At 38.4% G+C, this 12,360-nt stretch overlaps 1 protein-coding gene across 10 annotated transcripts in view; it reads right to left on the reverse strand.

The window, feature by feature from the left end:
* Positions 1-2,068: 2,068 nt before the first annotated feature.
* LOC129240204 (BAG domain-containing protein Samui) overlaps positions 2,069-12,360 on the reverse strand; it is a 56,131-nt gene continuing 45,839 nt past the window's right edge. For 7 of the 10 annotated variants that reach the window (XM_054875837.1, XM_054875842.1, XM_054875838.1 and 4 more), the window contains 2 exons: positions 4,167-4,275; positions 2,069-4,091 (listed from right to left, as the gene is read on the reverse strand). In XM_054875837.1, the coding sequence (XP_054731812.1) occupies positions 2,473-4,091; positions 4,167-4,275 (1,728 nt within the window). In that variant the 3' untranslated portion in view covers positions 2,069-2,472. The remainder of the gene's footprint in view (positions 4,092-4,166; positions 4,276-12,360) is intronic. The other 3 variants (XM_054875843.1, XM_054875846.1, XM_054875845.1) reach the window with 1 other exon arrangement.

Consider the following 12,360-nt stretch of genomic DNA (forward strand, 5'->3'; position numbering starts at 1 on the left):
CAAAATGTTATCTGGTTTTCTTTTTGAAATCATTTTGTATTACCTAAGCATCTGCAAGAAATATCGGTGTTTTATGACATCCTCATGATTTCACAGTCTTGGAATATCTCACTAACGAAACATCTTCGAAAATCCATAGAAACTCTCGGACCTATGGCTAAAAAAAAGTAGCGCCACTATTCTACCAAGTGTCATTCTGTACAATCCGTTATTATTGAAACTGTACTAAAAGAAAGATTTATTTATTATATTTTTTCTTAAACTCTTATTGGAGCACAGGGCGCCAACTACGCCTGTTTGCTAACGGACACGCCAAAACAACCACACACCTGCTTGGAGGGGCAGATAGACATCCTATTACCAAGCTGTGGTAGGCCAACTAGCAATCTCCTTATTTGAAACTTATTTGCTAACGAATCGTCGGCGGTTTAAATTTGAATAAAAATATAACCTAGGATTTCTGAAATTTACTTCTCTTACCGTTACACAGACGGACATAAATAAAACGATTCAGTTAGTTCGTCATCCTGATGCCGAATCACAGCATTCGTGAGCGAATGAATTTTGACTCGAAATTTCAGTTTGAGTTTGAGACACTCTATAGCGAATGTATTTCAACTAACCAAAAAGTGTAAGGAGAGAATATCATTTTGTCTCATTCGATCTCGTGTAATCTAATTTGGTTCCTGTTTGTTGTTGAGCCGACTATTTAGTTTTTAAAACTATCGGAAAACAGTCATGCCTCTGTTAAATTAAAAATGATTAATGATTACTTTCGTATTTAAATTAAGGGGGGGTAAGGGATAAAAATCGATTTTTTTTTTTGCATGTTATTGTAGTAAAACATTTCAAAAATACCGTGTTAAAATTTTAAGTCAATCCGAGCAAAACTTTTTAAGTTATAGAGCATAAAGCCGAGCCGCCTCAAACATCTGCCGAGACGCAGCAGTTGCGCGCGTAGTCCGTTACAAACTTTAAACGCGGTTTTCTCGAACCTTTTTTTTTTAAAGTGCGTAGTCATTGGCATTTAAAAACTACTCAACCGATCCTTTTGAAATTTTGCACACATATTTTACATATAAAAAACCTCCCCCCAACGTTTTTTTATATTAAGGTGGTTTTACACCTACAAAATGGCGGCATTTTTTCGTCAAAAATCACTCTTTACTTCAAACGACTACCAAATGGCTGAAAATGAAAATAAATCGTCAAAATAAACGTTGGGGGGAAGTTTAACTCATACTTTACATACAATTATTCGATTTTTTGATTTCAGATGATTCTACGCTGAGATATGCTGACTACTGCAAAATGTATTTTTGAAAAGACGTCTAGGTAAATGTGCTCTCATTCGCTCATTTTGCAATATTTTTACATGAAAATTTTATCAAATATTCTTGAAATGTTACTTTATAATATGCAACAACTTTTAATAAACTGACTTGAACCGTTTCGCTACAATAAATTCATGAAAAAAGTGTTTTTTTTAGCGTTTATCCCTTACCTCCCCTTAACAAAATCTCTTCATTTTGTACTTTACTTCCTTTGTACTTCATTCAATGATTGACATTTTTTCCGATTGTCATATTTGAATTGTTTTTAGGGTAATTTTGCTTTGGCGCCACTAATTGAACTTCAAACTCGAATATATCAAACTCAATTTCGACTCAATTTTCACAACTCAGCTCGATTTGAAATCCCAATTTTGGATTACGAAACTCAATATGTTTGAATTTCGTTAACCCAATTTCGTTTTAGAGAATCAGACGTATTCGGATAATGAAACGAGTAGTTTTTGGAACAGGAGTTTCGCTACTTTGCCTATCGAAAGTGACTAAGCAATGACTAATTTCGAACTGAGTTTTTAAATATTTTTTGCCAGTGCTACTCGTATAACTCTGCCCATGGCTCGATAACCGACTAAAAAACTTTCTTTCAACAATGAACGGCCGTGACTTTATTACGCGCCCTTTAGCGACTCAATAAAATATAAGCAAGTTTCTATTAAACTACCTGCGTTCAATACACTTCTGATAAGTTGTTTTGGTTGTGAAAAAACAAAAAGAGATTCAATTTTAAATATTATATTTTTATTCTTATTTATAATTAATTTTCGCACAACAAGACGCAATGCCCGCCGATCCGCCGGCTGATTCAGTTTTGGCCTCAGCGTATTTGGGCATTCATGCGAATATTTTTTACCTTCGTCTAAAATACTGCGCTCGTTAAGCAGCAGCATTCCTTTCAGTATTTTCTAAAATGTTTTGTGGCATAAAATAAAAACGTATAGGTAAGTATGTATTTTTTTCTTAATTTTTCGTTAAATTTCTAACACAACGAATTTTACATTTATTTTGATGTATGAAACTAAGTTTTTTAGGACTTTCGTTTGGTGATGCTATGTAAACGCTTTAAAAATGTGGTTGAATAGGAGGACCTCACGGCACCGGAGGAAATGCGCTGCTCCAATCATCATTTGCTCAACTCAGTCCCATCCTTCGCCGACACCTCAGTTGTTTTGCCTTCCACAGCTATGGCGCTGGTGTTAGTTTCCCCCGTTTCGTCGATTTTTGACTCCGCAGCTGGCTCACCGGACTCCTTCGACTCTGTACTATTTGCCTCGCTGGTAGCGGATGCCTCGTTTGCTTGCATGCCTTCTGGTGGTGGCAACGGTATGGGCGCTTGAATTTGTTTCGCATCGGCCGGCTCGGCCTCGGAATCTGCTGCTTTCGCTGTTGCCGTCTCTGAAACTTCAGTTGCAACTGCCTCGACTTTTTCTTTCGACGCACTCTTTCGCGTCGCAGCTTCGTTCATTTGCACTGGTTCTGTAGCTGCGGCGGTTATTGGCTCTTCAGCTGGTGCACCACCCTCTGCTGCCTGTTGAGCAGCCTTGCTGTTCTCGTTTGCTTTCGCTTCGAGCACATTGATCGAAGCCTGAATGCATTTGATGGCCTCCTTGCGTGCTAGACGTATGCTGTCCTTGCCGTTCGTGTCGATTGTGTCCAGCTTGAGTAGATTGCGTGTCAACATCTCATCAAGATAGACATATTCTTTGTCTTGGCGTGTGCCAGTGAACTTCTCAACTTTTCCCATGAGATCGAGCACATCACGTTGAATGTCTTGAATTTTACTGATCGAGTCCAACGTGTGTGGTGTTTGCGGTGGCACGCCAGCAGCGGCAGCGGTTTGCTGTTGCTGTGGCTGCTGCTGTTGCTGAGTATTGAGTGGAGTGGGACGGTGTTGTTGGGGCTGTTGTTGGGGTTGTGGTGGCACATGTGCCCTGGCTGATGCACTGGCTGCTGCCGGCGATTGACCAGGCGCGCTATTTTGATTCGGTATTTCCTTGTGAGCGTTAATGATCGGCTCGGAACGACCCTCGACAAAGATCGGTATGGTGCGCACATAACTGCCGCCTGGAGTTTGCGGCGGTGGTGGTGTCTGTTGTCGTTGTTGTGGATGTGGTTGTTGTTGTGGTGCATAGTATGCCTTATTGAACTGGGGTTGCTGGCCAGTAGTGGTGCCAGCCTGCACGTGTGGACTAGTTTGTGTGCCGAATTGCGAGTGACCAGCCTGTGGTGGCGGTGTCTGACGCTTACCATTCACTGGGATCTGTTGCTGTTGCTCTTGGGGTGGCGCAGAATGTGCGCGAGTACCTTGATCCGACTCCAATGCGGACTTTACACCCATGTCGACTGTGTTGCGCAGACCATGCTGCTTCAGGTTATCACCGTGCGCCTGCGGTGCAGCGCTGTCCACTTGATCGCCACCTGAACGAACAATGGGATCTTCGGTTTGTATGGCGGCATCGCAAAGCTTTTTCGAAGGCGATTGTGGTACGCCATTGGGCGGTGAGGAGGGAACAAATGACTGATAGTAAGCGGGTCCACCACCCTGTACTGGCACCTGTTGCGAATGCTGAGAGCTATGTTGGCGTGGCAAAGTAGCACTTTCACCACGTCTGCTGTGGCCAAACCCTTCGGGTATGTATTGGCGGAATTCCGAAGGCAGGCGATTGAAGAAGTCATCATCACGACCCATGTGGTCGGCAGCACGCCGGCGTCCTAGCGAATTGAATTGAGGAAAGCCAAAATCTGCAATAACATCAAAGAAATGAGAAAAAAGTCAGTATGCAATACGAGGGTCGAGTGCTAGATTAGAATGCTTACGTGAGTTATTGAAACTTCCGAATGGGTCATGCATGCGACCCAGGCGGCTGCGTGGAAACATGTCCATGTCCATATCCATGTCCATGTCCGGTTCGAAACCAAAGCCCTGCTAAAATGAAAGAAGATAATAAATTTATTTTAGTAAAACATGTCGGAAAGCAACTAAGTAACGGTAATATATCACTAGAAATATTTCAGACCTACTACTGCGTCGTTGTGAAGCAAACATTTCATAAACAAATGTTGGTATGGCTGGAATTTACTTCTTAATTGAGCATCCTATTAATCAGCGCAAATTCTCCTAATATATTCCCTGACTGTGGCTACTGACTCTGCAATAGTCACCATTCGTCTTTGTTTGATACCCTATTTGTATTCTAGCACCCACAGTTAACTAAGCATTGAGATACTGAGAGTGAAGAAAGTGATGACTTTCCAATTCTGGAGATATTTGGTGAGTATGCGCGGATAACTGGGATTCAATATGAAGATTGAAACTACGGTCGTGAGTTGGGACATTAGTTCAAAGTCGATGGACATAGTAACTGCCACTATCGGGCGACTCAGTGTTAGTTTCATTAGTAGTCATGGTCTATCTATACCAACCTTATGTACAGGAAGAATAACAAAAAGCCACCCACAAGGGCTGCGAAGGCACAGTTTGTGCCAATATTGCAGAAGATAAACCCTTGTGAAGCGGATTACCACGAAAAAACATAGAACCATAATGCGTATTAAACCCTGAAAGGCTTATGACTGGTTTCCTAGGTTTCTGAGGTGCTTCCGGATGGTTTCTTTTCCAATTGGAGTTCCTTCAGGCCATGCAAGGAGAAGTTAAAAGTCTAACAGCAACTCAAATTTATGATGCCAGTTAGTAGAAAACTTGACGACAAGGTAGATTTCTCGTGCATGATAAGCGCGAACTTTTGAGAGAGCGCAGACTTTTGTAATTTTGTAGAGCGCAGACAACGATAACTCGCATTATTCATCGAATATGATATTCGAGAAATATATCAAATATTGTAACTATCGACAGTGTAAGACACTCACATCTTAGTGTAGGATGTGGCTAACCGCCCATGTGAACTTAAGCAAGATTGGTTAGAAAAAAGGAGGATGGTTCCATATGTAGAAGTGCAGGCATGTGGGGAAAGCCCCTGATCGTCATTCACTTGGGAGTGACCAAGACAATTCTTCTGCATATACAACTTCCGGGCTTCGCCCAAATATCATCTGGGTAGCTTCCGAACATTCGTCCGAGAGAGTGCTAATGTGAGAAGGAGAAACAACCCTGAATGCGCTGTGAACCGTGGGAACCATCTCGTAAAAATCCTCCTCCAAAGCCTTAAGGTTAAGAAAAAAGATGGCGATTGACGGAAATCTGCTTGAAAATCTGACACATATTATAAAAATGGGATGGAACAGTGTATCGAACAAGTATAGATTGATTGAGGTGTTGCGCTTGAAGTCCGAAAAGGAAAAAAATGAACGCTGAGGTGGACATACTTTTGCTCATAATGCGGGGTGACTCAGTGAGAAGCACATTAACAAATTTAAAATCATAGCAATAAGAGAGCTAAGTCGTGGAAATGTTTTAGACTACCCAGCGCGTAGTAGCTTTGGAATTATTAAATTGACCGAGATTAACTTAAGACATAGATGTTCGTATTGGGCATATAATGCCGACTATGTTAAGGCTACGGCAGAGATGTAAAATTGATCGAAAAGAAAGGTTCTAAAAATCTCATTTTCTTAAATCACCCCCGTCTACGTCAAATGATTGCAAAGTATTACTGACCACTATCTAATGCGGAAGCATATCAGCAGCATAGGTTTGTCGACTAACGAAAGCTCCGAAGATCATCTCTGACACTGCCATTGTCATGTTCCGGAGAGGGAGAGAAGCCTCTTCTTTCACTACTGCTTTTTAGTGCTATCGGGACAGTAACATAGAAAGTGTCTAACGGACTCTTTCTCTACCTCATTCTTGCAGCATCTGCAATAGTCGAAATGAGGTACGTTCAATCTTTGATCATGGCGACTTATGAGACAAAGCAACTAACTCTGGAGAGGGAGAGAAGCCTCTTCTTTCACTACTACTTTTTAGTTCTATCGGGACAGTAACATAGAAAGTGTCTAACGGACTCTTTCTCTTCCTCATTCGTGCAGTATCTGCAATAGTCGAAGTGAGGTACGTTCAATCTTTGATCATGGCGACTTATGAGACAAAGCAACTAACATAGAGACGTTTTTCCTTGACCGATTAAGTAGCGCTGGAATTCTAGTACTAAATAACCTATTAATAGTCAACAGGGTGGTTTGGACCCAGACCGAGTGTTATGGGCGAGTGTTCCACCCCTATTTGCGGCAAGTCGAGCAGCAGTCGCAAGCCTGAAATCTGTTTACCAACTAAAGCGGAATCTAACGAAGCCACGTCATAAAATCTGCGTCTTGTATGGGATGCAGCGCGGGGTAACACAATTCAAATCGACTTTGGTTAGCAGAACAGAACACAAATGTTAAAATAGAGTTATTTTGTAAATCAAAGGTATCGAGAATGAAAATATACTAAAATATTAAATGAAAAATAGCAAATTTTAACAAAAGAGTCACCATAAATATTTACTTTCAGGGTCGTTGGGGTTCATCAAATTATTTACGAGCTCAAAAAAAAAACGCATACCAGCTGGTCTAAAATTAAAAACGTACACACTGACAAGTGCAATTTAATAATTGTTCATTAGACAGAGAATATAAAAAAAATATGTGTAAAATATTTGTTGCTTGTTTTTTAAAGCGTATCTGCGCCCACCTCCAATTTTTGGTCACACACAAAGACCACAAATTTATACGATCAACAATCAAAACAAGCAAATATATGTAAGTGTGTGCACACACTGCCAATCGTGACCATAGCAATACCGTTGATGAGTCATATGAATTTTCAAAGCAACTTTTCGCCAATAGTGCGTTGTGAATTTAAGTATTTGTGTATTAAGTAAATAAATAAAAAAAATAAAAAAAATGTATTAACAACATGATAAGTGCACAACATATATAAATATTAAAAAAAAAAAATGCTAAAAAGTAAAATAAATAAAAAAAATGGCAGTGAATATTGAAGTGTTTATCTGAATGTCAAACATTAACGACTCAAATTACATTGAAAACACAAACATAAGTCATCATAAATGCGGCAAAAAAATTTCACGAAAAGTAATAAAGTTAAAAACAGCAACAAGTGACGTCATTTGACTGCTGTGAAAGAAATATAGCTCAAAAAAGGTAATTTAAGACATGGCCAGACAGGTCGGCAGATGGGCAAGCCAGCAACACTGATTGGCAAGAAAGCAAAAGAACTGGATTAATCAGTCTATGTGCACGTATGTATGTATGTGTGTGTGTATATATGTATGCCTATATGTGCGAGTATATTCGCATGTCGGCGCTTTTGCAAATTACGTTCGACTTTTGTACTTGTTCGTCCAAGCCAAACACGGAATTGACACACTGGCATAAAGTGTTGAGCAGCGCGCGACCGGCTTGCATGACTGCCGGCCGACGTCAGGTAAAGGAGTGCGGGAGTTTCGGAGAGACATGCAAACATTTTAAAATTCAACAGCTAACCGCAAATTGGTTTTAGTTTGTGTTTTCCCCATTAAATATGTTTTCTCAATGTGTTTTTGGCTATTTTTCGTGAATAATGGAAACAAATTTATCCAACAATAACAGTCTTTTGGTTCCTTCATTGTTTCTGATACTGATTATTCATTATGTACAAATTTATGAGAGATTAGTATTGAATTACATACATACATATATCCATAAGTATGTACATGCATGCGCTTATTTTGAATAAACAAACAATTAGCTACATATTTACGAGAAATTTATTCTACAAAGCACTTCACTAATAATGCCAAAATGCCACACAATTAGACTTTTTATGAGAAATGTACATCAGTCAACTTGATTGAATGGATTCATAAAGGCCGGAACTGCATATGAATTAAATAAATATTTCGACTCTGCTGCTAGCGCTGCGTTTGCTTCGGTGTACCTAATAATTTATTATCATGTAAGCTTTTTAAAATAAAAATAAAAAAATAAAATAAATATTTCGACCAAAAAAAAAAAAAAAATGTAAATACGCAAAAACAAGTTAAGTTGAAGAAAGAAACATTGGACACCGGATATTTCAATTCCAGACATCTTTTTGAAGCTTCATGTCAGTAAGTACAGGGTGGCTGATGAAAGCCGCTACCAAAAAAAAAAATTGAATAACTTTTTTTCTTTTTAAGTTATCTGTTCCATTTTTGTTTTAATTTGCAGATTGATCTTTAAAATTTATTAAAATGGATAACTGGGACACGCAAACAAGAATTTGGATAGTCCGCCGCTATCACGCACTGGAGTCCGTAGTTTTGTTACAGAGAGAGTACAGGCGGATGTTTGGCGGCGATCCCCCGAGCAGATGGACCATAATGAGACTGGTGAATAATTTTGCTGAGCAAGGAACAGTCGCAAGAAGGCCTTATCATCGAAACCCACCAGTTCGGACGGAGGAAACGATCGCTGCTGTAGCTGCAGCTATACAAATCAATCCAAGGGTTTCAACAAGAAGCTTATCTGCTCAACTTGGTGTCAGCCGACAGTCTTTGCAAACAATAATGCACAAAGATTTAGACTTATTTCCCTACAAAATTCAAATGGTTAACAAACTGAATGCAGCAGACTTGCCGATTCGCTTGGAATTTTGCCAGAAGATCCTGCAAATGGTGGAAGAAGACCAAAACATGTTAAACTGCCTTTTCATGCCTGATGAGGCCCATTTCGATTTAAACGGCAATGTGAACAAACAAAATTGTCGAATATGGAGTACTTCTAACCCACAGATACTCCACGAGACGGAATTGCATCCTCTTCGCGTGACAGTGTGGTGTGCGGTTTCTTCACGCTGTATTGTCGGGCCTTATTTTTTTGAAGAAAATGGTCACACCGTTACGGTTACTGGAGACCGTTATTTGAAAATGCTGAAAGAATTTTTCTATCCAGAACTACACCGAAAGAGAATTCCTTTCAACTCTGTGTGGTTTCAACAAGATGGGGCAACGTCTCACATAGCCCAGTCTGTTATGACAGAGTTGCGACGAAAATTTCCCAATAAACTGATTTCAAGAAACTCCGAATTTCGTTGGCCCCCCAGGTCGCCTGACCTTACTGCACCTGACTTTTTCTTGTGGGGTTTATGTAAACAAGAAGTTTATAAAACAAAGCCAACAAATTTGGATGAACTAAAACAATCCATTCGGGCAACAATTGCGGCTATTCCTGTCGCAACTCTCAAAGCAGCAATGAACAACTTTTTACTAAGATGCCGCACTTGTGTCAACGAGCATGGGGGGCATTTAAATTCAATTATTTTTAAAACTAGTTATGTTACATTTAATAAAATTTAATGATCTTCAACTTGAAAAAAAAATAAATGAATTCCATACACTAAAAAAAAAGTTATTTGAGTTTCTTAATGTAGCAAAATTCATCAGCCACCCTGTATTTTAATTAGTACCTCCATCGAGCGAAATGTGGCACTTTACGCGCGAACCGCTGTGGTAAATATTGCAAATTTACTTCCATTTCCAAACCGAGTACTGCGTTGCTTATTGAAAATAAGTTTTGGTCGAAATAAAGCCTCTATTGGCCATTTGGGAGTGCGGAGGTTCGAATCTCCGTGCGTGAAACAGCAAAATAATTGAAGCAGGTTTTTCTAATAGTGGTCGCCCCTCGGCCTTGAAAAAGCTCATCATAAAAACCCATTTGCCGTTCGAAGTGGGCTTAGAACTGTTGGTCTCTTCATGTGTGGAACAACATCAAGACGCACATGATTTGTCAGCGGCATCTTAAAAAAGGAAAATACAAAACATCGGCTCATATTCTATCAATATTTTGTATTGGAAAACTGCGTTCGTCAGTGCAGTATTCGAATTTTCAAAACATTGTGAATACTTCAGACTATGAAAAAAAGTCAATAGACAACAGACAATTGTTTAAACGCACGAGTTTGGGAAGGGGGTATTCATTTGTGGGCAGTTCAGCTTAGATTAAGCTCTATAGAAGAAGTTGCAAAAATGGTGGATGGTAGCTGTTTGTTAGATGTTTCGTGACAGGAAATTAATGCAGTGGATAGCTTTAGCTCTCGCGTCTTGATGAGAAACACGGATCCACACGTGTAAGCATCTTACATTCCGCATACAAGTCCTTATGAAAAGAGACTACAGTGTTAACTCACATAAAACTACTTAATTAAATCTTTAACTTTCCAAAAATATATGCATCGAAGACTTTTACAGTTAAGTAATTAATACATTTGAGCAAAATATAAAGAAGCGAGCAAATTTTGGAAATTGAAAGTTTTAAAAAAATGCAAAACGTGTGAGTGACTACTAAGAAGATATGACCAAAAAGTGCACATGAAAATAACTAAATTTATGTATTAGTAAAAAGCTATTTTTTAATGTATTTATCGCTTGTTGTTTTTTTAGCTGAAAGCGAACTGTCCACATCAATAACTATGGTTTGACAGCCGAGGATGGCAAACTGTGTTGAATTTTTTATGTTCAGTAAGGTTTGGCTTACTTTGGCTTTCAGGCTTCCAAATTCTGTAAATCTGTTCACGAAGTTCATAGAGCACTGGCGGCATCATCACTTCTTATTTCTCTCGAAATGAGTAAGGAACTGTCGTTACGTTGAATGGAGCGCGCTATCGAGCTATGCTGACTGATTTTTTGTTTCCAAAACCTAATCAGCTAAACATCGACGACATTTGGTTTGGCTTAACAATCGATTTCTTGCAATATTTAAGCCACCAATAACGCCATATTTATAGGAAAAAGTAGACAAGAATTGACTTTGAAGGAGAGGTCAAAGCTCTTGGGTGTGAAGGTAACATTTCTCTGATCTGGGTTCCAGGACATACGAATATTGAGGGAAATAAAATTGCTGATGAGCTTGGTAGGAAGGGGACTGATTTGATTTCAGAGACCTCCTATCAGGTCATCGGCATCCCCCTGACTGTAGTTCAAGGGGAATTGTACAACTTATTTCTCCGGAAAGCGCAGAAAAGATGGCCCCGGTACAATTGTAGGAGCGTTCAGAAAGTCTACCTACCTAGTCCAAAATTGGATGATAGAATAGGCGGTATAAATCGTAGTCGCGGGGTACTTATGCCGGATATCAAAAAATAAATGCTATGAAATAATCTGCCAGATTTTAATGAAAAAAATGCATTCCAACAATATTTCTATTTTGTATATCATTTTAACTTCTGAAGCGCTTAAAAAAACACCCGATACTACGTCAATAATTCAAATAATAAATTTCACTGAAAATAGTTTCTTGTTAAAAAAGATATAAAAAAAATATAAAAGTAAAAAAAAATTAAAATACTTGGCTGACCAAGTCAATTATCAAACGCGAGGCATTTTTGTATCCACTGATTCATGGCACAATTTCGTTTTGTGAGTAGCGGCAATTTTGAAGAAAAATGTATGCACCAAACATTTGTTGAATTAGTAATGCTTTTAAAATAATTTTTTTATAAACAATTTTTATTAAAAACTTGCCACGCTTGAATTAGTAATGCATTTAAAATAATTTTTTTATAAACTATTTTTATTAAAAACTAAAAAAATAATTATAAAAATAAAAAAAATGAATAAGAAAAAGTTATAAAAAAAATCTAAAAAAATAAATATTCGAAAAAAATCTTCAAAAAGCAAATCAATTTCTAAAAAATATTAAAAACAAAAAAAAAGAAATAAAAAAATTAAAAGAAAATTATCAAACAAATTAATAAAAAATCTTATTCAACTACTAAACACTGCACAAAATCCCTCTATGCCAAGTTATGTATGCACATACATTTTCAAATTTGACCATTTCGTCGGCGTGCGCTTGTGTAATGTAGTTTTTACAAATTCGAAATCAAAATTCTGTCCAATTTCTGGAAACTCGACAGTTGTCGGTGCGTTACTCTATTGTTATGTATGTATATATATATATGTGTGTGTATGTGCGCTTAAAAGGCTTGCACAAGTAGCCAAATTTGGTTAGCACAAAAGCTGGTTAACTTGTCTTATTTTGGAGGATTTCGCTGTTTCGCAACCGTTTTGCTGTCTTCTTTGTTTGAAAAATT

The sequence above is a fragment of the Anastrepha obliqua genome, chromosome 3 (genome assembly GCF_027943255.1).
Source record: "Anastrepha obliqua isolate idAnaObli1 chromosome 3, idAnaObli1_1.0, whole genome shotgun sequence".
In the NCBI taxonomy this organism is placed as follows: domain Eukaryota; kingdom Metazoa; phylum Arthropoda; class Insecta; order Diptera; family Tephritidae; genus Anastrepha; species Anastrepha obliqua.